The sequence below is a fragment of the Leucopleurus acutus genome, assembly GCF_964270905.1.
Source record: "Leucopleurus acutus genome assembly, chromosome: 14".
NCBI classification, from domain to species: domain Eukaryota; kingdom Metazoa; phylum Chordata; class Mammalia; order Artiodactyla; family Delphinidae; genus Leucopleurus; species Leucopleurus acutus.
Genome location: NC_139156.1, coordinates 32,655,698 through 32,682,391, shown reverse-complemented (window position 1 = coordinate 32,682,391; position 26,694 = coordinate 32,655,698). Strand labels below are relative to the sequence as shown.

General features: G+C 42.6%; 1 protein-coding gene across 6 annotated transcripts in view; it reads left to right on the top strand.

Moving 5' to 3' along the window:
• Window positions 1–26,694, top strand: part of PLCE1 (phospholipase C epsilon 1) — a 316,408-nt gene that overhangs the window by 146,144 nt on the left and 143,570 nt on the right. For all 6 annotated transcript variants that reach the window (XR_014326723.1, XM_082854106.1, XM_082854109.1 and 3 more), the window contains exon 3: window positions 10,144–10,432. Coding sequence is in view for 5 of the 6 variants with exons in the window: in XM_082854106.1 (XP_082710232.1) it covers window positions 10,144–10,432 (289 nt within the window). In the remaining variant the exon portion in view is untranslated. The remainder of the gene's footprint in view (window positions 1–10,143; window positions 10,433–26,694) is intronic.

Sequence of the window (26,694 nt, the reverse complement as noted above, 5' to 3'; positions counted from 1 at the left end):
CATCACAAGCCTCCCAACATAATCCATTTGTCCTGATTTGATTTTTTTTCAAGAGGCTTCCTTGGCAGCCAGGTTTTCTCATTACAAATATGATTCATCTGTATGGTAATTCCCATTAGAATTAGTATATCAGACATGATTCATCTTTGGAAATATTAAGCCAGAAGCATCATTTCAGAAAGGCCTGTTACATTCACAGCCAGAGGGAATTTCTGCCAAGAGATGCCCCTTCATTCAACTAGCATTTGTTGAGCTGGCCCTGTGCTGGACTCTGAGCTAGGGGCTTTGGGGAATATAGAGACGATAGGACTTCACCCCTGCCCTCAGGACCTGCCATTCTAGAAGGAAGATAACATAGACATGCGTGTTTATGGGATGGATAATATGAGAAGTGCAGTCAGAGATGAAAGGTAACATGGTCTCGTAAAATCTCAGGTTCTCAAACTTCAGCAGGAATCACGATCACCTGGAGGGCTCATTACAATACAGATATCTGGGCCCCAACCCCAGAGTTTCTGATTTAGTAGGTCTGAGGTGGGGCCCAAGAATATGCATTTCTAACAAGTTCCCAGGTGATGCTGCTACTGTTAGTCTGGGGACCACACTTAGAGCACTTGGCTCTAAGGCTTCAGTTCTTTCTCCACTGCCCCCTCCCTTCACTGCCTGCAGTGTGCTAAGCTGTGTGCTGCCTGCTGGGGACAAGATGTTGAACAAGACATGACAGGGAGGGGATATCTGTGTGTGTATGGCTGATTCATTTTGTTGTGCAATGGAAGCTAACACAACATTGTAAAGCAGCCAAAAATTAGTAAAAGTAAATAAATAAATTGTACCGGGGTGGAGGGGAAAGACATGCCCCTGCCCCCCCCCCCCCCCCCCCCCCCCCCGGGGAACTGACAGCCTGGAAGGGGAGTAAGCAGTGACTTCCACACTCCACAGAAAGTGCCACTATAGAGTTTTGCATGGGGGCCATTGGAGCACAGAAAAGATACTGCTTAGTTCTTGCTAGAGCTGGGAGAAGACTGCATGAAGGAGGCAAAATCTGAACGCAAGGGTAAATGTGGCCTGGAAGAAGTTATGTGGAAGGGTATTTCCAGCCGCTAACTTCCCAGCTTATCAACTGTGAGGGACATCCCCTCACATTCCTTCTTAAATGTTTTCTGCAGTGATAAAGTTTCGACTTAACGTCCTGCAGAATCCGGTGGCATAGCTCGGGCTCGTTGGCCTGGCATTAGCAAAGCTTTTATTTTTGGCTCTCTGTAGCTGTCTTTGGTCAGCGTCTCGTGCATGGTCTGAATATTCTCAGTAGAATGGAATTCTCCACATAGACACTTGAATAGAATGTAGAGTCAAGAGCAAAGGAAGCAACAGCTTGCTACCAAAATCTTCCTCCCCATCCCTACCTACCACGCGGGTCTCCAAGCTGCCTCAGCTACCACCCGCCACCCCACGGCAGCCTCACTGTTCTTGTTGACGCTTTAGGAAAGTTGACAGTTCTTACACCATTGTATTTTGTTTAGACACACACATCCATCAGAAATCAAACTTCCAGCATGGAAGTTGTTTGATGGAAATCAAACAACCATCTAGAACACTGCTTCTGGATTCCAGAAGTTAGAAAAGGGGCCCATGAGACCAGTTAAAGGGGTTTGCAAACCACAGCTCTCACACTTGATTCCATGTGGGAGGCTCCTGTGTTCCTACCCATCCTATTAACTCTCAGTTAACACAGTTCAAATAGATATGATTATTTGTTTTTCCAGCTCAGACTACTTTAAGAATCACATTATGGGGAGGATAAGAGAGCTATTAGAAGTAGATATATAGTCACTAGTGAGAAAGGACAACTGATATTAAAGGAGAACACTGATAAGTAAGAAGGAAACTGGAGACCCTAACTATACACCAAATTCAAGAATAATGATGATCAAAATTATCATTAAAATTAAGGTTAATTAATATCCTCCATCCCCCCATTTAAGAAAGCTGAGAAGTATTGGTCATCAAACAGTAACACTAAGAGGGATGTAGGGATAATGTTAGTTGACCCCTTCATGTTAAAGATAAGAAACCTATGAGAGAGGGGTGGGTTTCAGTCACAGGACAGAGTTTGTCTTTTTTTTTAAATCATTGTTCTCAAGCATCTGCCATAGTCTCTGTAACTATAACTCAACATTTGTTGAATTAACCTGAGTTAGGAAAGTCAATATGCGCATCCGTATCTTGTTTTTTTTTAAGCCCCATTATCCTTCCAAGTCATCGTTTTCATGAAAAATCAAGATGGAGACTAGATCTAATTAAACACGCTCAACTCTAAGCCAAACAGCAAATGATAAGGGAATAGTATTAAACTATTGGTAAATTTCTCAGAACAGATCACGTTTGGTTAGTAGCAATCAGATCCTCATCTGGCTACAGCTATTCTGAGTGTTTTGTAAAGAACTGGTGCCATTTCATGTGACCTGTGTATCTGGTGTTCAGCAAATACAGGTGACAATGCAATGCCACCTGTGGTTCAGATGAGTCCAATAAAGTCATGACCCCAAAACCTAGAGAATTCTAGCCAATTTCTTGGGGAAGATATATAAGACATTCATTAATTCAATTAAGAACTATTTATTGAGAAGCTATAATGCCAAACACTTCTAGACCCTGGAGATAGAGCAATGAAAAAGGAAATAAAGTCCATATGAAGCTGACATTCTAGAGGGAGGAGACAGACAATAAAGAGAGGTGGCAGGATCATTACTACAATTACCCCTCTCTCAAAAGTGGTTTCTTTGACAATTGTAGTATAGGATTCTCTGTTTGGTTTGGTGGTTAGCAGCACTGGCTGAGAGATGGAGGGTCCTGATGCAGAGTCCCAGGTGTGTGCACATTAATTCCTTATTTTTATGTGGTGGTAGTAGTGGGATCTCTTCCTAGAGCTCTTCTGGAGTTTCAGTGAAATCATATCTCAGTGCTCAGTGCCTGCTTCATTTTAAGCACTCAATAAATGTTGCAGTGATTACAAGTATTATTATTGAGTCAATGGACACCTAAGTAACAAGCCTCCTTCTTGCTGAAAGATTTCAGAAGATATGCCATCAGATTTTGGAACGTCATGATTTTCCATAGCTCTGACCGTAGAAAGATAGCTTTTGAAACAGAACAAGTACAAAATTGACTCCCCTTGTCAAGTATCCCTTTGACCCCAGTAGAAGTCAAGTAAAGACAAAGCCCTTTCTGTCTGTATAGAGGAAGGAGCTTTCCTCCTGGGTGAGTGCTGTGGACACAGTGTGTCTGGCTACTTCATGCCTTTCAGTGCACTCCTTCTGAATTACCCAGCTCTCTTCAGCCTTGGATGTTTGTTTTATTATGTTTTGGGTTTGAACTCCATGTCCCAGTGCTGGGTTCTTGAGTCACAAGGAACTTCAAATGTTTTCTTGAGTGTTATCTAAGTATCGCTTGCTTTTCTGCAAGTAACATCATAATATCAAGGTCATTCTGCTCAAACACAGCACCTGCCATAATGGGAGTAGTATAATTCGAGGGAGAGGATCCACTCACAGTTCACAGTGGTGGTTAAACATAAGTGCTATGAGGGGCACTGTTGGCAACATTGATCTATAGCTCTCTATATAAATCTTTTTTTATTGAAGTATAGTTGATTTACAATATTTATATTAGTTTCAAGTGTACAACGTAGTGATTCAATATTTTTATAGATTGTACCCTATTTAAAGTTTTTACAAAATATTGGCTATATTCCCTATGCATACAGAGAAAGACAAATACTGTATGTCATCACTTATATGTGGAATCTAAAAAATATGTATAAATCTTATAATTTCTAAGAACTCCACAATGGTCAACTATAAAAACCTTGACTCCTTTCCTTTCCTCATTCCCAATGACTTCAGCAAGTCCTGTAGAGTCCGTATCCGAAATATATCTTGACTGTTTAAAATAGTCTGCAATTTTTACTTAACTTATTTGGTCTACTTGTTTATTGTCTGCCTTCCCCCACTAAAATAAAGCTCTTTTTGCTCTCTGCTGGATCCCCAAGTCACTGGGCTTGGCACAATGTATACGTTCAATAAATATAAGTCAATTATTGAATGAAGGGATGGACACACATCTGTTTAGCAAGGTTAGATGCCTTGTTGTGACGTGTTGATTTTATTTCAAAAAGGATATTGACCCATATAGGGCAGTAGTGTCTCTAGTTTTCAGCACCTTCTATTACCACATTAATCAAGTGAGATAAAGTTTATATTTTTTTATCTTGTAATTTAAAACTATAAATCTCCATATAAAGGAAACATATTTGATCATTCATTAGTCATAACTTGACTGTTTTCCAAAGTAATTTAGGGTGATCATGAAAGGAATTATCATGAACAAAAACAATAGCAATGGCAATGTTAACATCACTTAAAACTCTTGCCAAATAATGATGTTTTCTTGAATCCCACTGTTGGGGCTTTGGGTGTGACCATGTTTAATGCAATGGGTAAAGCCGGACTACAGAGTTGAACAAACACAATTTCCACCCTGGCTCAGCCTCTTATCAGCTGTGTAAAGCTGACTGTGTTCCTCCACCTCTGTAGGCTTACTGTCCCCATCTGCGAAATGAATCAGTCTCATAGGGCTAGTGTGTGGATTCAAATCTCATGCAAGGAAATACTCATTATTGTGCCCAACATATCATCATTATGTAAGTTAACTTTTGCTGTGTAACAAGGCACTCCCAAAACATAGTGACCTTTACAACAATCATTTATTTAGCTCATGTTTCTGTGAATTGGCTGGGTGGTTCTCCTCGTCTGGATGAACTGATCTTTGCTAGACTCTCTCATATATCTATGATGGCGGGTAGACTAGCCCCTGGATGATCTAGGATCTAGGATGGACTCACTATGCGTCTGCCTGTTGGCAGGCTGTTGGCAAAGGTGACAGGAGTGACTGGGCCATGGTCTCTCATCCTCCAGCAAGCCAGCTCTGGCTTCTCCACATGGTAGTTGTCTCAGAATTCCCAAAAGCAGCAAGCTCCAACACACAAGATTTCACTTGCAACACGTTTACTAAATTCCCATTGGTTAAGCAAACCACAAGACTGGCCTGGAATTAATGAAAGAAATAATTCATGGCCATTTTTTTAGTCTACCACCATCATCCTTATCGCCATCATCATAAAAACCAATATCTGGGGACTTCCCTGGTGGCGCAGTGGTTGAGAGTCCGCCTGCCGATGCAGGGGACACGGGTTCGTGCCCGGGTCCGGGAAGATCCCACATGCCGCGGAGCGGCTGGGCCCGTGAGCCATGGCCGCTGAGCCTGCGCGTCCGGAGCCTGTGCTCCGCAACGGGAGAGGCCACAACAGTGAGAGGCCCACGTACCACCAAAAAAAAAAAAAAAAAAAAACCCCAATATCTGTTGAGCATTTACTAAGTGGCTGTTCCAATCATGTTACTATGTTTGTCAAAGCTTGTAATTTTTGGGGCTTCCCTGGTGGCGCAGTGGTTAAGAATCTGCCTGCCAATGCAGGGGACATGGGTTCGAGCCCTGGTCCGTGAAGATCCCACATGCCACAGAGCAACTAAGCCCGCAAGCCACAACTACTGAAGCCCGTGGGCCTAGAGCCCATGCTCACCCGCGAGCCACAACTACTGAAGCCCATGGGCCCAGAGCCCATGCTCTGCAACAAGAGAAGCCACTGCAGTGAGAAGCCCAAGCACCAGAACAAAGAGCAGCCCCGGCTCGAAGCAACTAGAGAAAGCCCGTGCGCCGCAACGAAGACCAAACACAGCCAAAAATAAAAAAATTTTTTTAAAAAAGCTTGTAATTCTTACCACAACTTTATGGGGCAGCTACTATTATATGCCCCTATTGGAGAAAAGCATACTGAGGCACAGAATGGGAAAGCAAATTATACAAAGTCACACAGCTGGGAAGCAGAGGAGCTAGGACTCAAACCAACACTCTAGAACAACACTCATAATTACTGTTTTATACTGCCTCCTCTTCCCATTCTATGTATATGGGATTTTCCACAATTGCTTCTTTTTTTTAACTGGATGATCTAATAAGAGGTTATAGCCTATTTTTAACATGTACCCTGAGCACTGCCATATCTACCACCACTTCATCCATATTTCAGCATTTTTCCAACAAGCACTTTGAATTCAGTTCATCCAGTATTGATATGAATGACATGTTTTAGTCCAGATGGTGGTAGAACCTTAGCTATCTTTCTGATTCTTCGTGGATGGGGTGTTAGCAGTAGTGATGGCAGCTCAGAGCTTTATTCTGGGAGCTCTTCCTCTCTTATTTCTTCAGACAAGTTTGAGGGCTTGGAAACAGCTGATAGCAATGCTGAACAATTACTTAATATATACATAACATTTATATATGTTGCAGGTGAGCTGCAGCAGCCCTTAAGAGTAGAGGCCATGGCTTTCTCTCTGTATTCTCAGAAACCAGCACAGGCAAGAGCACACAGAGGACAGATTGGAGGAACTCAGTACAGGTTTATTGTATGTATCTACCTCCATATCGATATCCCATTAAAGCAAGTGTCACAAACACATATACTAATGGTGACCAGATAATTGGCCAGGTGTGCTCACTAGAGAGTGATGGGGACTGACACTAACCTGAGAACTCATGGAAATGCTCAGTGTTGCCAGATTGTTCCGTTTTTCAGATGATGCTCTAACTTCAGATGTGTATATAAACTTTCCTGATTTTAAAATGGTGTGTGTCAAATGAAGCAGGTCCCTTGGGTGAACCTGGCCCACGGTTCACCAGCCAATTGTTGACCCCCTACATTAGACGTTTGTTGGCATCTCTCTGTTGTATCACAGCTGTCCTAAGGGCCTGAGGAGGAAACCTTTAATAAGAATAAGGCAGGGGCTTCCCTGGTGGTGCAGTGGTTAAGAATCCGCCTGCCAATGTGGGGGACACGGGTTTGATCCCTGGTCCAGGAAGATCCCACATGCTGCGGAGCAGCTAAGCCCATACACCACAACTACTGAGCCTGCGTGCCACAACTACTGAAGCCTGCGCGCCTAGAGTCTGTGCTTCACAACAGGAGAGGCTACCGCCATGGGACGCCCACGCACCGCAACGGAGAGTAGCCCCCGCTCACCGCAACTAGAGAATGCCCGTGCAGCAGCAAAGACCCAACGCAGCCAAAAATTAATTAATTAATTTTTAAAAATAAGTATAAGGCAAAGATGGAGCACTGAAATGATAAGAGAGGCAGGACTTCGAGAAAGCTGGGTGATGGTCTATTTCAGAGATTCCACAGAGGTCAAGGACATGAGAATAAGAAACGGCCATTAGATTAGAGCAAATTATTCCATACAGTGCTGCATTCGCAGGCTATGTTCTTTAACAAAAATCCATGGTCAGATAACATGAGAAATACTCAAAACATTCAGTTCAACAAAATAAAATAGATTTCTTTACTCTGACCCTTTTAATTGTTGTTAATATTTTAATAAGCAATGTAAGTCTTCAAAAGTAGAAATACATGCTGAGTTTTTCAAACTTCCATGATCAAGGAGTCCTTATTTCATGCAGTTCATCTAGGTCTAATGATTTGAGGAAGACACTTTGGGAAAGATCGATAAGGGACTGAATGAGACATTGGGACTCTCTGAAGGCATGGGATGGAATCTGGAGCACATCGGGTAATGAGTGTGGCCATAATGAGCCAACGGAGCAGCTTGGCAAGTAAAGAAAGTGGGTCAACACATTGGCAACTAGGAACCAACAGCATGTTAGTCTTTGTAAAATAAAACCTTTTTAGGGTCATTCCTCTGCTGAAAACAAACAAATAGACAAGCAAAAAAGTGAACGCTTTCCCACCGCTGATGGATTAAACCTCTTTGCTTGACATTCAAGGCTCTCCTCTATCAGGCCAACTGACCTTTCCAGTTTCCCAGTTATTTCCCTACACTCACTCCCTGCTCTTAATACCTGCTCTGCGCACTGTCCTTAGGACACATTCACTGTTCCAACCTCTTCACCTTTACTTACCATGTGAGTTGCCTCCCCCAGCTGCCCCAGTTAGAGCCATGCCTGTCTTCCAAGGCACAGCTTAAATCTTCTTTCCCTCTGAATCCTTCTTCAGCTATCAAATCTCATAGTGGGTTCTCTTCCCTGAATGTTTAGAACATTTACTTCTGAAGGACTGTCTCGAGACTTAGTGTGTTGGAGATCGCTTGTATGATTTGGAGCTGAGAGAAGAAAATCACATCCTGAGCTCTGCAGCTCTCTACCCCCATTTGTCCTCACAATACACCCAAATAAGGTTAGGAGGATATTATCCAGCAGCACCTAAGAGCAAGGGTATAACCCCATCACAGTGACTTTCATCGACTGTGCTCTGTTGTTAAACGGCCACCTGCTGATCCTTGAGGATAGAGTCTGTTCTCATCTTGCTCAATAGTAATGGGTGCCATTTCTAGACACTAGACTGAGCACTTTATATGTGTTGTCAGGGTGAATCCCACACCATCTCTAGGAAGGGGCAATTAGTATCCTCTCTGGCTGGTCAAGGCATCCCATATACCTGACCCCAAACCTGGGCTATTTCTGTCCCAGCACACCGTCTCTGTGGCCACACTGGCCACCAGAAATTTAATGACAGAGAATTAAAGCTAAAGAATCTGCAGTCTGCCTTCAAGTAGCAAGTATATACCAGTAGGCAGAGGAAGGCAGAGTAGAACTCTAGTTAGGGTGTCAGCACAGTTTGAATATCAGGGGGAATTCTGGGTACATTCTAGTGTCTCATAAGGACTGAGCACAGCTCAACAGGGGTCATTTTGAGTACCCAAGGGCTCTAGTTAAGGTGAGATTTGGAGTGTGCAGCATCACAAGGGTGCATGCAGGGTCTGGAGGGCATACAAGGGTCTTCCCTTCCCTGGCCACTCACTGGTGTCAACAGAGGGGGTGACCTTAATTTCCACCCTCCTATGAGCTTTTTGCTTATCTGTCTTCCTTATTAAACTGTGAACTCTTTGAGGGGAGAAGCTGTCTCACTTACCCAGGTCTGACACATAACTGGTATATAAACATTGATATAATGAATGAATGACAAGTCAACCAAGGCAAGGTGCTCAAAGTGACATGATGGAGACAACACGATACAGTAAAACCTTTATTCCACCATCAGAAAGCTGGATTAACTCACCCCATGTTATTGGTCTTCCCTGTCACTTATACACTACCCAGAAGGCTCTGGCTTCCCAGAGACCTTGACAAAACCCCAAACCTCCCAGAAATAATGTCAAACCTCATAATTTTCAGGTCTCATCTTCTAAATTAGATTGTGAAGTCCTGTAGCACAAGAGGTGTGTTACTCTTTGTACATGCCCCACATCTTTTATCTCAGTGCTTCTCGCAGAACAGATCTATATAAATGCCTGTTGAACGACTGTATTGGAATGGATTGGAATTATGGCTGGGAGACTGTCCTAATAATCCAACCTCCTTGAGATAATTCTTGGTGAATTCAGATGATGAGGGAAAGAGGAAGTCAGGATAGTGGCAGAGACAGAAGGAAAGACAGAGGAGGAAAAGCGGGCAGGATCTGTCAACTCATTGGATATGGAAAAAGTATTCAAAGACTTTGATCCAAGGTGACAGATTGAAGGATTACGCCCGAGAGAGAAATGTAGATGTTCTCCTGTCCCTTAACCGTCTCATCCTTACTTCATTTTGAGCATGGAGGGAAGATTCCTCGTGAATCAGTCTGCAGTGTTCCTTGGAGATAGATCTGGGAGAGTCACTCAGGAGGATCCAGGAGGACAAAAAGGAAAGGTTTGCCCTTGTCCCGCTAGACGAGCTTTATTCTGCTGAGGAGGAGAAGAAATTTGAGCTGAATATATTTTTGGTTCGTACAAGTTGTAAGTGCTCTGTTTGATAGCAAGTTTGTTTGAATGGCCCATTTCATAACTACACATAGTTTTCCCAAATAAATGGTGTCTGTAGAATGTTCAGGTTAATGCATGAGTCCAGTGTTCACGAGTGTTTGCACTTAGAGCGACTGAGCCTTCTTTCTTAATAAGTCATCTTGGCATTTTGTCAACAAGTTAATTTGCTTTTCTAAGAAACTAGATTAATACTTCCTGTACTTTGTGCTATTCACAGATCTACAGTGCAGTGAGAAGGGGAGAAGAAACAGAAGAGACAATTAGATCTCTTCTCCATTTCTTCACAAAGCTCCCAGCCTCCGAGACAGCCCATGAAAGGATTAGCATTGGTCCGTGCTTAAAGCAATGTGTCCAAGACACTGTTTGTGAGTATCGTGCCACCCTCCAAAGGACTTCCATATCTCAGTACATCACCGGCTCTCTGCTAGAAGCCACCACATCTTTAGGAGCAAGAAGTAGCCTTCTCAGTTCTTTTGGAGGATCCACCGGACGAATGATGCTGAAAGGTAATGTCTGAAATTTCACTTTTAACTTTTCATCTTTGAATGCAGAAAAGAATCTAAGTTAACATTTATTGCATCTCCTGATGGAAAATTGAGTCCACGTGTCAGCAACTTTAAGAAAAGATAGCTGCTTTAAGAGAATATATAAAAAGATAGTCCTCTATCAAAATCCCTTAAGGTATAAACATTCCAAATAATAACCATTAAGATATTGAAATTTCTTTTTCAAAAATAGCTAAAAGGCTATCTTTAATTTTTCTAAGTTATCCAGATAGGTGGTTTCTCCTAGTGGTATTCTATGACAGATGTCAATTATTGTAAAAAAAGTCTTGTAAACAAGTGTAGTCACGTGGCCACAGTGAAAACCAACCGTTTCATTCAAAACAGAGTGGAATATAGTTCTCGTTTCTACACAGAATCAATAGCTTCATGTTGAGCAGCAGAGCTAAAGGCCATCTTCCAGTGACTCCCATCTTAAAAGATAAGATAGGTATCCTGCTGAAAAATGAAAGCCAATGGAAAATGGGATCAGAACTTCCCAGCTACTTCCCACAAGTAGCAGAAAGGCAAGTCAGAGATGGCAGTGCACCAAAGAACCTAGGAGATTTGTGCACTGCACAGCTGTCACCACCCGCTTGGCAGTCCTCCCTGGCAGGAAGCTGCCAGCCAGACGGGGACCACGCAGAGCAGCATTCCACTGCCTGGGGGCTGCCAAGAGCTCAATCTGACATCCGGCCACTTCTCTCAAGGAGAGCAGCTCTTGTCCCTCCACAGCAAGCCCCAGACCTGCGATTATCAGGCCAGTGGCCTCCCTCCTTGATCCTCAACCTCCCCACTCCCAACACCCCTTGGGCGAGCCCTAGAGGGGGTTCACACCTGAGTGGGTGCCATGTTGATTTGTTTTCTAGAGTCACCTTCACTTTTGTGGATTGGTTATAAAGAATGAATGAAGAAAAACACAAAATGTGGGACAACTAATCCAAGAGACTAAAGAGGAGACACTTGGTTTCATAGGTGTTTCATTCATTCAGCATATATTTTTTGAGCCCCTACTAGGTGCTGGGTAGGGAACAAAACATAGCCCCTGCTCCCGAGGAACTTGCAGTCTCTAGGTAGTAGGCAGTTTCCCCTATACATAGGATTCAAGATTTCCCTACTCTAATGCGGCTCCTGGTAACTGCCCAGCTTACATTCTCCATCAATGCTCTTCCTGGGAATTTGGGCTGAGATTAGCATGTAGAGTTGGCATTGCTTCAGTGCTTGTGACTCTATGTGAGGGCCTTATCCTGTGAGTTAATCAAGCTGTGTTGATCAGATACCCACTCTGTGCCCAGCAGTGTGTAGGTGTTATGGGAGATCCTAATAAAGTACAAGTGAATTTACTCCCCTTTAGGTTGTTTATGACCCTAATGAGGAGGCCACATTTGCATGCACCAAGTGTTCAAGGAACAGACTGCAGAGAGTTAAATGCCAAATAATGTGGAAGTGGCTCTAAGTGTTCAAAGAGTTTGGAGACAGAGTTAATGTTCCATGTGACAAATGGCTTGGCCGCAAACAAACAGAAATCAATAAAAGCCACTTTGTTTCTTCCCCATTAATTGCAAAAGGGCAGATCTCCAGGCTCCCCAACCAAGGCAGGCTGCCTCCAGTCTTACACAGACCTTTGCGGAGAAAAAAGGAGGCCACTGGTTAAGGTGTCTGTTGCCCTGATAATAACTTGATCTCAATTGCTCTTTGCCTGTCTGTATTCAGATCAGAACTCCTATCAGCATTTCCATCTCTGAGACTCCTTGGATCATCCGCTAGTATGTTATCTTTAAATGGGGGTTTTATGCAAGAGTTGGGAGTTTCTTTTACTTTCTGTTTTGCAGCTCTTTAATGGCTTCTGATATCCCTCTGTTAGTAGCTTCTGCTGAATAATACAATTAGCCAGTTGGCTTCAGCTCCAAGCTAATTTCTATAGCTCTGACTTGCTCTCTTGGAAAACTTTTTCAACTTCAGTGCCCACTCCCCTGAGGTTTTCAAAGTCTATATGTGCCACAGTGAAACGTACATTTCTTTAACATGCAGTGAGAGATAATGTGTCAAAAAAAAACCACACATGGCTGTTCAAAGTCATGGAGTGTTTATGGAACCCCTATAGGTTCAGCATACTGACTAGTTGAGTCGAGCTCTGTTGGTCGTATACTCCAGCAGGGGGTCTAGAGGATATGCTTGGCTGCTGTGCAGTGCTTTTCTGCTTGTTTTATTGTTCAGTGTGTGTCCTGTGGCATTGAGTAGGCCAACAACTTTCAGCTGTCTGTCACCAATGAAAATCTGTGGGAAGTGTGTAACGCACTCAGTCCCCAGTTTATAAATGACTTGTGTTCCAGAAGTTCATTTCTCAGGAGCTGTGTGGAACTTAGAATGCCCTCCTGGAGAATCAGTATTAAACGTTATGATTTGGTTCCCAGACTCTAGTCCTCAAAAACCCCTTTAACCCATAACACAGCTGAAATCTACACACTTCCCATGGAACAAAGAGAAAAACACAATTATTAGAATACTGAGAATCAGCCTCCAGGAAAAGCAATACAAGTGAGTTAAAAGACATTTCTTGTTGAGGGGAAATAATTTTAATTAAGATGAGTAGAGTTAAATTGAAACTTTTATGGAGCTTTTGTAAAGAACTTCGGGCCATTTCAGAGATGTTAGATGTTGGCATCTGTAGTTCTGTTGTTATAGTTAATTATCTTTTGAAACTCGTATCTAACATGAAAGATTCAGAAAATTATTATCCCAGTAAGTTTTATTTCTTTTCTTTTAATGAGAGACTTATAAATGGAATGAAGAAGGGGAAAGGAGGGCAGCGCAGGGTTTATAATTTTTTTCCCAGAGGGAAAGGATAAGAAAGAGGGTCAAAAAGAATGACTTCTTCCATGAGAGAGATCGCATTTGAAGTGGATTAAATGGAGTTGGAAAAGGTAGAAAAAAAGGAGGAGGGCAAAAGACAAATGCTGTATGATTCCTTTTATATGGGGCACTTAGAATAATCAAAATCATAGAGACAGAGTAGAATTGTGGTTGCCAGGGGCTGGTGTGGGGTGGGTATGGGTGGGGAGTTACTGTTAATGGGTACAGAGTTTCAGTTTTGCAAGATGAAAAGAGTTTTAGAGATGGATTGTTGGTGATGGTGGCATAACATTATGAATGCACTCATTACCACTCAACTATATTAAAAATGGTAAGGATGCTGAAGTTCTTGTTATATGTGTTTTACCACATACACACACACACACACACACAAAAGAATTGAAGAATTTAAAAAGGAGGAGGAACATGTTCTGTAGGTCTTTGGTGTCAGGTCCATTAAGATGTTAGAAAGAACTGGAAAAGAAAAAGAAATATGAAGACAGCTTTTCACGTGACCTGCAGGTGCCCCAAGTCAACTTGTCTCCTGCAAGTGGTTATGATTACAAGATGAGGGTTGGAGCCGCCTATAGTAGGTGAGAATAGGAGGAGAAAATGTGCAACCCGTTCTTCATTATTCACAGGGCATTCACAAGTCAGGAATCGGTAACTTAAGTGTTGATTAGTCAGAGTTCTGCAGCCTTGCAGCTTTACCACAGTCTACAGGATTCTGCTAACTCTCTGAAATCTCCATCAGCTTGCACACCTCCAGTGGTACACGTGGCTCTAGAAAAACAGCCAACAGTCAGTACATTCCTGGTTTTCTGCCTGCAGGACCAATGAGGATGGTCCATCTACTAAGTGGAAAGTTTGCCAAATAATGAGAAACATTTTCTGATATGAAGCATCGAAAAGCCAGAGTATGCCCTTGATTACAAGGATGTACTGTCTCAAAATGGAAAATGGAGAGCTTACACCAGGGACTGTGTAAGGACTGTCAGGGACTTCCACTAGTTGAGTACAATCAAGATCTTTCTACTTCCCATCTGGTTCCCCTTCTCTTCCTTCCCATTAACCTTGTTAGAATCCCAGGACCAACTCTGTATAGCAGTGGCAGCCAAAAGAATTATTAACTTCAATAATCAGGAATACATTTTCTAAATCCACCTGCTGTTGTTTCTTTTTTTTCCATTGTACTCCCTACTAAAATTACAAAATCACAATAAAGTAAAAAGCGAGAGAAAAGAATAAGATAATTGATAGTAATGTAAAGCACTGAAATAGCAAAAGTAAAAAAAGTAGTGAGAAGGGGAGGACTTTTCAATATAAGGAGGCTAAATGTTTTCAAATGTGCATATTGTATCAGCCAATATAATAAATTTAGTACATTAAACTCAATTTTTCCTTCTCAAATTGTTCCTAAGTAAGTCTGTAAATTAAAGGATTAAATATTTATATATTATCAGGACAAAGCATAGTTACCCATATTTAAATTATGTAGCAGACAATGCTCATTTTTAACCAGTTTGGGTATGTGTAGGTATAGAATAGCTATTAATAAATAAAGTTATCCATCATATATAGACTATAAATAGAATATCAATATGAAAACAAAAACTACCCTACAGATGTAATATTCTTATTTGAAAATGGGGGATACTCTGTTTCTGATAGAAAGGTCTAATAAATTTTCAACTTATTTTCTTCTACTGCAATAAGTATGTTCTATTTGTGTCTTCTTCTAAAGTAAATGCCTTTGAGTATAAAAATAAGACGTCCTAATAGGAATACACACACACACATTTGAACTATGTGCTTGTACCTCATAAATAATTTAGTTTATTAAGGCTGTCCTGGTTGACTTCCTCATAATCAAAACAATTACCCTTTACATGCCTACCAGGCAAGGGAAGGCATGTCCATAGTTCTAATTCCGAGATTTAAGTGTATTTAAAGAAATCCTCTGACTTACTAGTTTTGTGACCTTGAAATTATTCCTTTGATGTTAAAGTATGCTTTAATGTAACTTGGGGTATGTTTTTGTGCCAGTTAATCAACTAAAAAGTGTTCATTCACTGCCCACTATGCCCTAGGGCCGTGTCACCTCTGGGAAGAATGTGAAAGATCACATCTGGAAGCCTTCCACTTGTAAAATAATATTTCTCACTCCAGAGAAGATGTAATATTAGGTTTCAGGTCTACTGAGGTAGCCCTTACTACCCTCAAGAGATTCATAAAGTGCAAGGCTAGTCAGTTGATGGTGGGGTCTGTAGCTCACTGGGCTGGGAAGTTTGGTAGGCACAAGACAAAAGCCCTCTGCCTTGGGACACAGGTGGCCAGGTGTCATCCAGGAGTGTGACTCCATGTCGAGATGTACCTAAACATGCTCAGGTGTGACTGAGGAGTGTGACTCCACACCCATGCTTATAACCAGGGGGAGCTTCTCCAAAGCTCCAGTGAAGAGCGAAGTTACCTACCTCAGATATTACTGGAGACATGATGCTTCTTGAGTCGAAACAATTGTGTGTCTTTTGGGGGAGAAGGAGGGTGAAGCAGAGGAATTACATTTATTTTTTAAGTTTTTCAAGATGACATCCCCATTACTGATATCTCTGAATTTTTATTTTATTTATTTTTAATTAATTAATTTATTTATTTATTGGCTGAGTTGGGTCTTTCTCTAGTTGCAGTGAGCGGGGGCTACTCTTCGTTGCGGGCTTCTCATTGCAGTGGCTTCTCCTGTTATGGAGAACGGACTCTAGGCACGCAGGTTTCAGCAGTTGTGGTTCATGGGCTCAGTAGTTGTGGCTCATGGGCTCTAGAGCGCAGGCTCAGTAGTTGTGGCGCACCGGCTTAGTTGCTCCAGCAGCATGTGGGATCTTCCCAGACCAGGTCTCGAACCCATGTCCCCTCCATTGGCAGGCGATTCTTAACCACTGTGCCACCAGGGAAGCCCCTCTCTCAAATTTTAAACTCTTCCATCTGTAAAGAGAAAGTTGGGTAAAGGGAAGGATTAAAATTAGAATTATAGTAATAGTTGTGAACATTTTTTAGTTCTTGCTTGGTGCCAGGTGTTACTCTGAATGCTTTATATGTGTGATTTCATTGACTAGTCAATGGTCCAATGAGGGAGGTACTGTCTACTAGGAGACCCAGAGACATGAAGAAACTTGCCTAGGTGTACACAGATAGTCCGTGATAGAGCACTTGAAACCAGACAGCCTGTTGAGTGCTTACTGTGATTCAGGCAGTGCACCAAGCCCTTCATCTGCATTATTTCATTTAGTCCTTATTGTGGGTTGACTTGTGTCCCTTGAAAGAAATATGTTGAAGTTCAAACCCCAGTTCCTACAGATGGGACTTTATTTGGAAATAAGATCTTTACAGATGTAATCGAGTTAAGATGAGGTCACTTTCAGTTAGAATCGGCCCTAAACCCAGTGACTGGTCTCCTTTATCCAAAGAAGAGATGAAGACAGACCATTCTGGGATGAACACCCATGTGATTATAGAGGCAGAGATTGGAGTGATGCACCTGCAAACCAAGGAATGCTAAGGACTGCCGGCCACCACCGGCAGCTAGGAAGAGGCTGGAAAGATTCTGACCAGAGTCCAAGGGCGAGCATGGCCCTGCCAACACTTTGCTTTTGGACTTCTAGCCTCTAGAACTGAGAATAAAGTTGCATTGTTTTAAACCATCCCAGTGGTGGTATTTTGTTACGACAGCACTAAGAAATTAAGACAGTCTTTTTGACAATCCTGTTAGGAAGAAATATTAGCACCAGGAAACTGAAGCTCATAGAGGTTAAGTGACTTGCCCAAGGTCACCCAGATAGTAAGTATGTGCAGCCAACCCAGGTCAAGCTTCTCCAAGGCCTTTGCTCACAGCCATGTGGGAGACATGTTTGCAGCTCTCCAATGGCACTGTCCATTTCCGCTTTGTTTTAGTTGTTCGGCCCCATCCTCCTCTCCCACAAACACCTTGCCTGGCACAGGACCGGGCACAGAACAGACAGTCCGTAAACCTTTGTGGATTCCAGTGGCAGATGTGTTCACAGAATCAAGGAACATGTAATCATTGCTCCTTGCAACACTTAACTGAATGAGATCATTTTAGAACCAAAGAAAGAAAACACTAATTTACCTATAGTTTGCACTAACATATCAGACTCATACAAAATGAAAATACAAATACATTCAGGAAGTTTCCAAGCAGGAACAAAAGCTATATTCAGTGTCTCAAAAGCTACTGTCAGTGCAAGGTGCTGGAATGGTTGCAGAGTTATCTCTGGGGTCTTTCTTGCTCCCTGTCTGAACTCCTCTCCCCTCCTCCTCAGACACTGTTGCCTCTGGGGGTGCAGAGCCCCCCTAACTGTATCAGCCCATTCACTCCTAGCTTACTACCTCATTAAAAACACAATCTCCTGTTCTTTCCGCAGTGGACCCCAGCTGGGCTTTGTGAAGAGAGAGGTCTGCCAGGTTGGAATAGAGACCTGGGGTGTTGACTGATAAGGGAAACTCCTCCGGGAGGGCCAGGGACAGATAGGGGAACTGATGGTAACTGGCAGAGGGAACGGGGCACCCAGGTGTAAAGGCATGAGAGAGGAAAAGGCACGGTGTGTTCAGGGACTGCTGGTCTACCAGGCTGTTCTGGCCAAATCTTGGGGCATGCAGGGAGTAAGTAGGAAGGCATGAGCTGGGCTGGGGGGAGAAAATACGTCTCCATGGAATTGTATTTTATGATAAAGAGCTTGGCTTTTACCTTGTAAGTAATGAGAGACACTGAAGGGTTCTAAGGAAGCGTGTGATGTGAGCAGACTGTGTTTTTAGAAAGATCCATTTGGCTGCAGTGTCGGGTGGGGCTGCTCAGAGTGTCACCCTTAGCCCACCTGCATCGGAATTGCCCAGCCTGAGTGTCCAAAGTATAGCTTTCTGGGCTTCACCCCCAAACCTACCGAATTAGGGTCTCTGATACTTCAGGTGAGTATGTTTGGTGTGGAAGGTGGATGGAAGGAAAGAGCAGTGAGAACTGGAGGCATTTAGGAGGCTGTTGCTAAGGCAAGGTAGGGTGCTGCTGGCACATTTAGTAATTGGTAAAAATTACGAAAAGGCACCCTCCTCACTCTCTGCAGGGTGATGCAGGCTCATACCCACACATATCATTTAGTGCACAGCATGCGGGCTGGATCTCGGACCTCCCCTCCACTCGGGTAAGGACTTTTGTGCATTGCACAGACTGTTCACTGTACCAAAGAGTCTAAATCCTTGGGAAGCAGCAGAGGGGTGTAAGTAAGAAGTAGAATTAATAGAATGTGGAGACTGAATGGGTGTAGTGGGGTTAAACGGAGTTAGGTTTAAGATGACCATGAATTTATCTTTAAAAAAATAATTTCAAATCCTTCCATCGTGTTACTAATGGCAAAAATTAATAGAATTATTGGATCATATGCCCATCCATCCTTCCCATCGCTTTAAGAAATCAAGAAATTAAGGGTTGGTTAAATCCTAACGTTGAATTCAGAAAGATGGTTGGTGAGGACAGCAACCCCAGCCAGTCACTTGGAGTTCCTCTGTTTGAGCTGATCATAAAAATGTCAAGTCCTAGTTACAGAAACTCAGAGTGGGCCATATTCCTGAAACTCATTTTGCAAGATAGTTACTTGAAACTCTATACCCAAAGAAACAACAGTAACTGGATTCCAAGCCTTCCTCCCAAAGCTTGCATACCACGTATAAAACTGAATTCATAACTATTTTAAATCAAAAAGTCCTAAAGGTGACTTTTCAACGTTAGTAAGTAAATGTTTTCCCAAAACAAACTGGAATAAGAAATCGCTGCATTACTGTTGGTGGGAATGTGAATTGATGTAGCCACTGTGGAGAACAGTACGGAGGTTCCTTAAAAAACTAAAAGTAGAACTACTATACGACCCAGCAATCCCACTACTGGGCATATACCCTGAGAAAACCATCATTCAAAAAGAGTCATGTACCAAAATGTTCACTGCAGCTCTATTTACAATAGCCAGGACATAGAAGCAACCTAAGTGTCCATCAACAGATGAATGGATAAAGAAGATGTGGCACATATATACAATGGAATATTACTCAGCCATAAAAAGGAACGAAACTGAGTTATTTGTAGTGAGGTGGATGGACCTAGAGACTGTCATACAGAATGAAGTAAGTCAGAAAGAGGAAAACAAATACTGTATGCTAACACATATATATGGAATCTAAAAAAAATAAATGGTCATGAAGAACTTAGGGGCAAGACGGGAATAAAGATGCAGACCTACTAGAGAATGGACTTGAGGATATGGGGAGGGGGAAGGGTAAGCTGGGGCAAAGTGAGAGAGTGACATGGACATATATACACTACGAAACGTAAAATAGATAGCTAGTGGGAAGCAGCCGCATAGCATAGGGAGATCAGCTCGGTGCTTTGTGACCACCTAGAGGGGTGGGATAGGGAGGGTGGGAGGGAGATGCAAAAGGGAGGAGATATGGGGATGTGTGTATATGTATAACTGATTCACTTTTTTATAAAGCAGAAACTAACACACCATTTTAAAGCAATTATACTCCAATAAAGATGTTAAAAAAAAGAAAAGAAAAGCAATCACCACATTGATCCCGAAAGAGGAAGGTTTAGAGAAGGATAAAGAGCAGATGAATAACCTTGGGGGAGTTAAGAAATACATTTAAATTGAAATGTAAAGAGAGAAGATTAATAATAGTATTTAAAGCTGAAACATACAGTTACCAATAGGAAAATAAAACTAAAAAAATATAACTTGCAGTAATGGGGAGAATGGGCCAAATTCCTCATCTTTCATCGAGGTGATTAAATGTATTCTTCTTGGGCTTCCCTGGTGGCGCAGTGGTTGAGAGTCCGCCTGCCGATGCAGGGGACACAGGTTCGTGCCCCAATCCGGGAAGATCCCACATGCCTCTGAGCGGCTGGGCCCGTGAGCCATGGCCGCTGAGCCTGCGCGTCCGGAGCCTGTGCTCCGCAACGGGAGAGGCCACAACAGTGAGAGGCCCGCGTACCGCAAAAAAAAAAAAAGTATTCTTCTTGAAAGGGAAGAGAATATATATTTTTAAATGGGATGAAAATCTTTTTTACAGTTAGGAGATAACTGCCGATGAATAGACAGAATCATGCAAAAATGGTTACCTCCAAGAGAGGCCTCTTACTTGTCACCTCCTATCCATCCTTACTATTTGAATGTTAATTTCCATGTGCACCTACTACATGAGTGACGTTTAAAAAGGGGCATTTGGAACCTGTGTGAAGACTGATGGATTCAAGCCGCTTGTTTCCAATGGTATTGTTTTCTGCAGCCGTAATGAAGACCATTTGGGGCTCACATTCAAATGAGAAGGGGGACAGAGGCTTTGTTGAAGCAAGCAGAGAGAGGGGCTCAGAATCAATAAGACAAGTATTATCTGGGGCTCTCTTTGTCCTGTAGGACTCTCAGCCTCTGAGTTGCTTCATGGTTAAAAGATATTGAACAGGAGCATCATTCTGTCTTTTGTTCGAGTCTTGACTTCAACACTGTGTCATCTTGAATAGGTGACTTTTCCTTTCTAGGCTTCAGTGTCTGCCACCTTAAAGCAGGAATAAGAGCAACAACCTCACAGAGTTGTTCTGAGGATTAAATGAGATAATGTATATGAAGAACTTAGCATAGTATCTGGCATCTAATTTGTGTTCAGTAAACGTTACAGTGATGATGTGATGCTGAGGGTGATGATGGTGGTAATGACGATTGCTGCCACCCTTTGCCAACACTGTGAAATGCCAGCCCTCCACTGATCTTATTTTTTTTTAAATTTTTATTGGCATATAGTTTATTTACAATGTGCTAGTTCGAGGTGTACAGCAAAGTGAATCAGTACATATGCACATTCTTTTTTTTTTTTAATTCTTTTCCCATATAGGCCCTTAGAGAGTATTGAGTAGAGTTCCCTGTGCTATACAGCAGGCTCTTATTAGTTATCTATTTTATATATAGTAGTGCATCTATGTCAATCCCAATCTCCCAATTTATCTTTCCCCCGTCCCCCCCCTCCCACCGCCATCCCCTGGTAGCCGTAAGTCTCTGCTCTTAGCCAGGTCTCCCTGGCTATGGGCTCAGAGAAGTAGCATCTTACAGGACACTTGAAAGGAGGTATCTAGAGGCTGGAGGCTACCCCTCTGTATGGTTTGCCTTAGGACTCATGCATCAGGCCACTCATTAATTCATTTAACAAATATTTGTTGAGCATCTTCTATGTGCCAAGCACGGTGTTAGGCCCTGAGGATAAAACAGTGAATAAGACAAAGTCACCTGATAGTGGAGGAGATGGACAGGTATACATGCAATTTTAGGACCGTAAATAAATGCTGTAGTTGAGATAAGAACAGGATGTAGGGGCTCAGAGGGTAGTCCGTGTACCATCTTGAGTGAAGTCTGAGGTTTCTAAAACCATTTTAGAGCCTGGAGAAATGTGAATATCTATTTAACCAAGGAAAACAAGCCCTCACCTATATTATGATGCTTCTGTTGTTTCAGCTTCATTCTCTGCTGATATCATCTCTCTTCCCTCCAGAGTAGAAAAGATGCTAAGCATTTATTCCTGGGATTGGGCACCATGTCTACTAAGATTGGTATAAAATTTAGTGTTCAAGTTAGAATTTGTACATTTTTATGAAGATGGATGGATTACTCTTTACAATAAAATTAAATGAGATTTTTTTCAGTACGTGTACCTAATCCTCTTGAGTGTTTTAAATTGTTTAACGAACAAAAACCTCATTTAAATGAGCTATGAAAATTCTTGTCCATGGGAACATTTATAGAACATAATGGGAAATGCTTATAATTTGTTTATAATAACATGTGGGTCAGTAGCAAATATTTAAGAGGAAAAAAAGAGAAGATCTCAGGATAGTCTGAGTCATTATTTAAACTTCTGTCAGAATTGAGTCTTAAAACCAAGAAACTTAACTAGTACAGTTAAAGTAGTAAGAGGGCATTTTAAGAGTGTTTAGTTTTCAATGGACTAAATTCTAACAGAAGATTCTACCATCTTCTGGAAGGTCTAAAATGTTTTGCCAACTGGAAATATGTACATATTTGGTATTTTAAGTCTTTTAGCTCTGTATTTCATTATAACAACAGACTTTTTAGAGAACAATTTCTATAATATTAATCCCATAAATGATTCTATGATAGCCTGAACAAATGGATGCTTCAACCTCTCTGAGGCTCTACCTGTGAATTTTACAGTCACCAGAAACACCCTTGGTAACAGTCGTGGGTCCCCAGTTTATACAGAGAAACACATTTTTATATTAATAAGCAGACATCTAAAATCCATTTCAAGCAGATATTGTGGATGATCTGAGAACATGGAGGGGAACTGAGAGCATAAAAAGTTTCAGAGACTCTGGCAGCTCATAAGATCTGAGCTATGGACTGCCGACTCTAGAACCAAAACCTTTAACTGGGCTTAGTGGGTCAAAGCCAGCATTTGGTCCCAAGTCTGTCTGATTCCCAATCCAAGTTCTTAACCATTAGGAAACCCTCCAATTTTATCTCCCACTCAAATCTCAGCCTGTCCTGAGCGCGCGCGCGTGTGTGTGTGTGTACATACATATATAAGTACAACATGGAACCCCCAATTTGAACACAGGTCCGTCTGACTACAAAATTGATCACTTGTCTGTATACCTGCTGCCTCCTTGACCTAGAGACCTCCAAGGACTTCAAGGCTATTTCAGGCATTCTTTGATATGGGTACCTATGGGGGTGGGTGGAAGGCTTTTCCCTTCTACAGCTGAGTCAGCAGTCATAGCACAGAATCAATCAAACGGGAGAGGAAGTCTCAGAAAATATTTGTTGAGTGAATGAATGAGTAAGTGAATACCTGTGCCCAACTCTAGGCTAACACACAGTTACCTGTACTAAATAAAACCAGAAGAGCACGTTTGAACCCATCTGATTTGAGCCTGTGAGCATCCTGAATATCTAAAGTTAACTTACCAGCAATGGCTATTTTTCAAACATCATTTACAAAAATCATTTGGGCTGGTCCCAGCCCTGCTTAGTATGTGACTAAAGGTATATGGCAGAAGACAGACCATCTGAGAGCCACACAAGGCATATTTGATCTTCATTGGCCTCTGAGCAGGAAAGTCCTGCCCTATCCCACAGTGAGGCAGACAGCCATGGAATGATTTCTCTGTTGTCTGGTTCTGTCACTACTCTATATGCCCTCATACCCCTGGGCCTATTGGCAAGTGTTCCTTAGGGCTTTATCTCTGCAAAGTGGACCCACACAGTTGTTGAGAAAAGAGAAAAGGAGTAAAGAGGAGAGGCTCCAGTCTCTGCATTAGCCCTGCTTTGAAGGGTCTGGGGTCTCTTTCCTGAGCAAAGAGATGAGGGCATCTCCATTCCACAGCCCTCACGCTGAGAGAGGAGCCCCTATTTTCTCTCTGTCTTTGGGGAATGCCCTCTTCTCTGTGGTCATCATACCCCAGCACACCAAGAACAGGCTGCTAGTGGTTGAAATTCATTTACCTTGCAAGTATTATTAAACATCTGCACTGCCAGGTATTAAGAATAGAACAGACATTTTCCCTACCCACATGGAGCTTAAAGACCAGTAGGGAATCATGTAATTACAAAAATAAATGACAAGTTGTGGCCATGGTACATGCTACCAGGGAAAGGGCCATGACTGTGTGAGACGCTCTAAAAGGGGGATTAAACCCAGGCAGAGAAGGCAATGATGTTTCCACTGAGGGCTAAAGGTCCAATAGATATTAACTAAGAGAAGGGGAGCTGGAAGAGTGTTCGAGGCAGAAGTAATCATTTGTGCAAAGGCCCCATGGCAGCCGGGAGTATGGCAAGGCAAAACAAACTACCAGATAGTGCAGGGTCTTGTTAAGGGCTCCTGTCTGTATCCCTAGGAGCCATGGAAAACCATCAGAGAGTTTTAAACAGAAGAAGAGACACAATAGGATTTCTCTTTCAAAAGGATGATTCTGACAAAAATCAACTAGAGATGCCCCCACTTACACTGCCTCTCTAGGCCTCTTTACCCCCAAATAAAAATGTTTACATTTAAAACCGTCGAGCCTATTGAATCTGAAAGAGATATTCTGAAAGAGAGACGCAGCTTGTATGAGCTGTAGTGCTGTGTGGTTGTTCTGAGGAGGTGGGCAAAGGAGGAATAACCTAGAAACCCAGCTTTCTCTACTTTCTGGGAACTGTATTCCAAGAAGTTTAGAAGACAGGCTATGGTGTGGACTAGAAAGGGGGATTGAAGACACTCCCCCCTGCAGGCCCAGGGGGACTGTTAACACTCCCCCACCCCAAGCCAAACTCACTGAGTGTTGAGTCATAGCAGTGTCTTGCTTTGACCAGGAGAGCAAAAACTCCCTTGTGGGCCAAATTCAGGCTATGTGGCTTTTTCTTTGACAGCTGAAGTATTTTTTTTACATTAGGAAATTTTGCATTAAAATGTGGAGTTCTGGCTTTTCTGACACCTCTGGGCCACCGTTCTCCCTTGGCCCCTTGCACTGGCCCTGGTGCATGCACACCCCCAAGCAAGACACACCAGCTTGCTCTCCCATATACCTGGCCCCGCCACTGGGTTGTCTCCCTCCCAGCTCAAGTCTCATTTCCTCACCCGTCTGACCCTGCAGACAGCTACATTTGTGTGCCCTGGATGGTATGCTAAGGAGGATTTCAGTTCATGGGTTTAGGAGGCTGGGCTGGAAGCAGGAAAGTCTTCTTTGAACCGGCTTCTGCTGGGGGTCTCATTCCAGGCACGAGATAAAGTACAGGGTGGAATGAGCACAGCGCCTGGGAAACAATGAGGAAGTGATTCTCAGCAATGATCTGTGGGCGGATGCAGTGAGGCGTAAGGCTAATTTGGTAGATGTGGTCACAATTTGGAGAGAACAAGGTGAAAATTTGGACCTAAAGCATTAGAAAGCCATCAGAGGCTCTTAAGCAGGTTGAATTTTAGGAAGGAGAGACCAACAAAAACATGGTATAGGTCAAGAGCCTGGAGGTAGGACACCCTCGGAAGGAGGGAGAGTAGTAGTTACAAACTTGCATGAGTATTCCCGGATCAGGAATGGTGCACTCAAAGTAAAGGGCCAGAAGCCAGTGTGAACCCACACAATTTTCGTTGGCACAGGGCAGTGCTTACCGGAAAAAGATTGGTCGTGAAAATTTAGCATCACGGGGAGAAAAATGAAATGTAATAAAAATTACGGTTGGTTAAGAATGGAGGCATTTTTACTATGACACAGCCCCACTGTGAAAACCTCTGCATCTGTGCCAAGGGGTGACGCAGTCGGCTCAGCCCAAGGGGCTGGGAGCGGGGCCTCCTCGGGCTTCCATAAAGCACAGATCTTGCCCAAATGTGGAAAACCTTTAGGGACATGAAAACCATGAGGGATCCATAGCCCTGATTTGAACCAAGCAGAATAAACAAACCCCTGCCCAAACTGGAACTCACTGGACGCCTTTCAGAGTTATCCAAGGGGAAAGGCTGGAGGCCTCAGGGGTCTTCAAGTGGGTTAATGTCTTGTTTCACTGATTCACTCCAGTCTGATATAACTGCGTGCTCTTCGGTCTTTGTCCTTTTCTGTAGCATCTCTCGACACCTCAGTTGCAAACCCAGAAATGGATTGTGTTCTGAACCTAAAACATATACAGTACCTTTTTTTTTTTCTGCTAATGAGATGTTAAAGCCCAAGTTAGACCATCTGGAAGTGTGTTTCATGTTCAGGAACTGGATTGGAAAAGTTCCAGAGAGCATTCACATTTTCCATAGACAGGGTTTTGGTAAGTTCCCAACCTCTTAAGCTCTTACCCTGTCTCTAGCCCACCTCTAGGAAATATAAGGTAATATAACACACTATGAAAACATGTGCTGAGTGCTGGCCATGGCTTTGTCCTAGCCAGGGATGAAAACAATGAAAAAAGGCAGTGTCCTTCATCTCTAGGAGTCATTGATTTAGTTGACAGAAAGACTGACGTTCGAATATGTGGTTACACTGTACTGTGACACATATGAGGCAAAAATTAGTGATTAAGGGTGTGCACTTTGGTAACAGACAGACCTAAATCCCAGATCTACAACAGACAAGCTGTGTGACCTGGGGCAGATTACTTAACCTTTCTGTTAACCTTTCTAAGTTGTATCATCCTGCCTGTAAAATGGGGACAATGCAGATACTTGCCTCAGAAAATTATAACAGGATAAAATCAATGAACCTAATGAATATAAAGTGATTAGCGCACTGTCCAAAACAAATAAACAAAAAAAGGTGGAGATGGAGCAAATAAGACATTCCAGAAATAGCA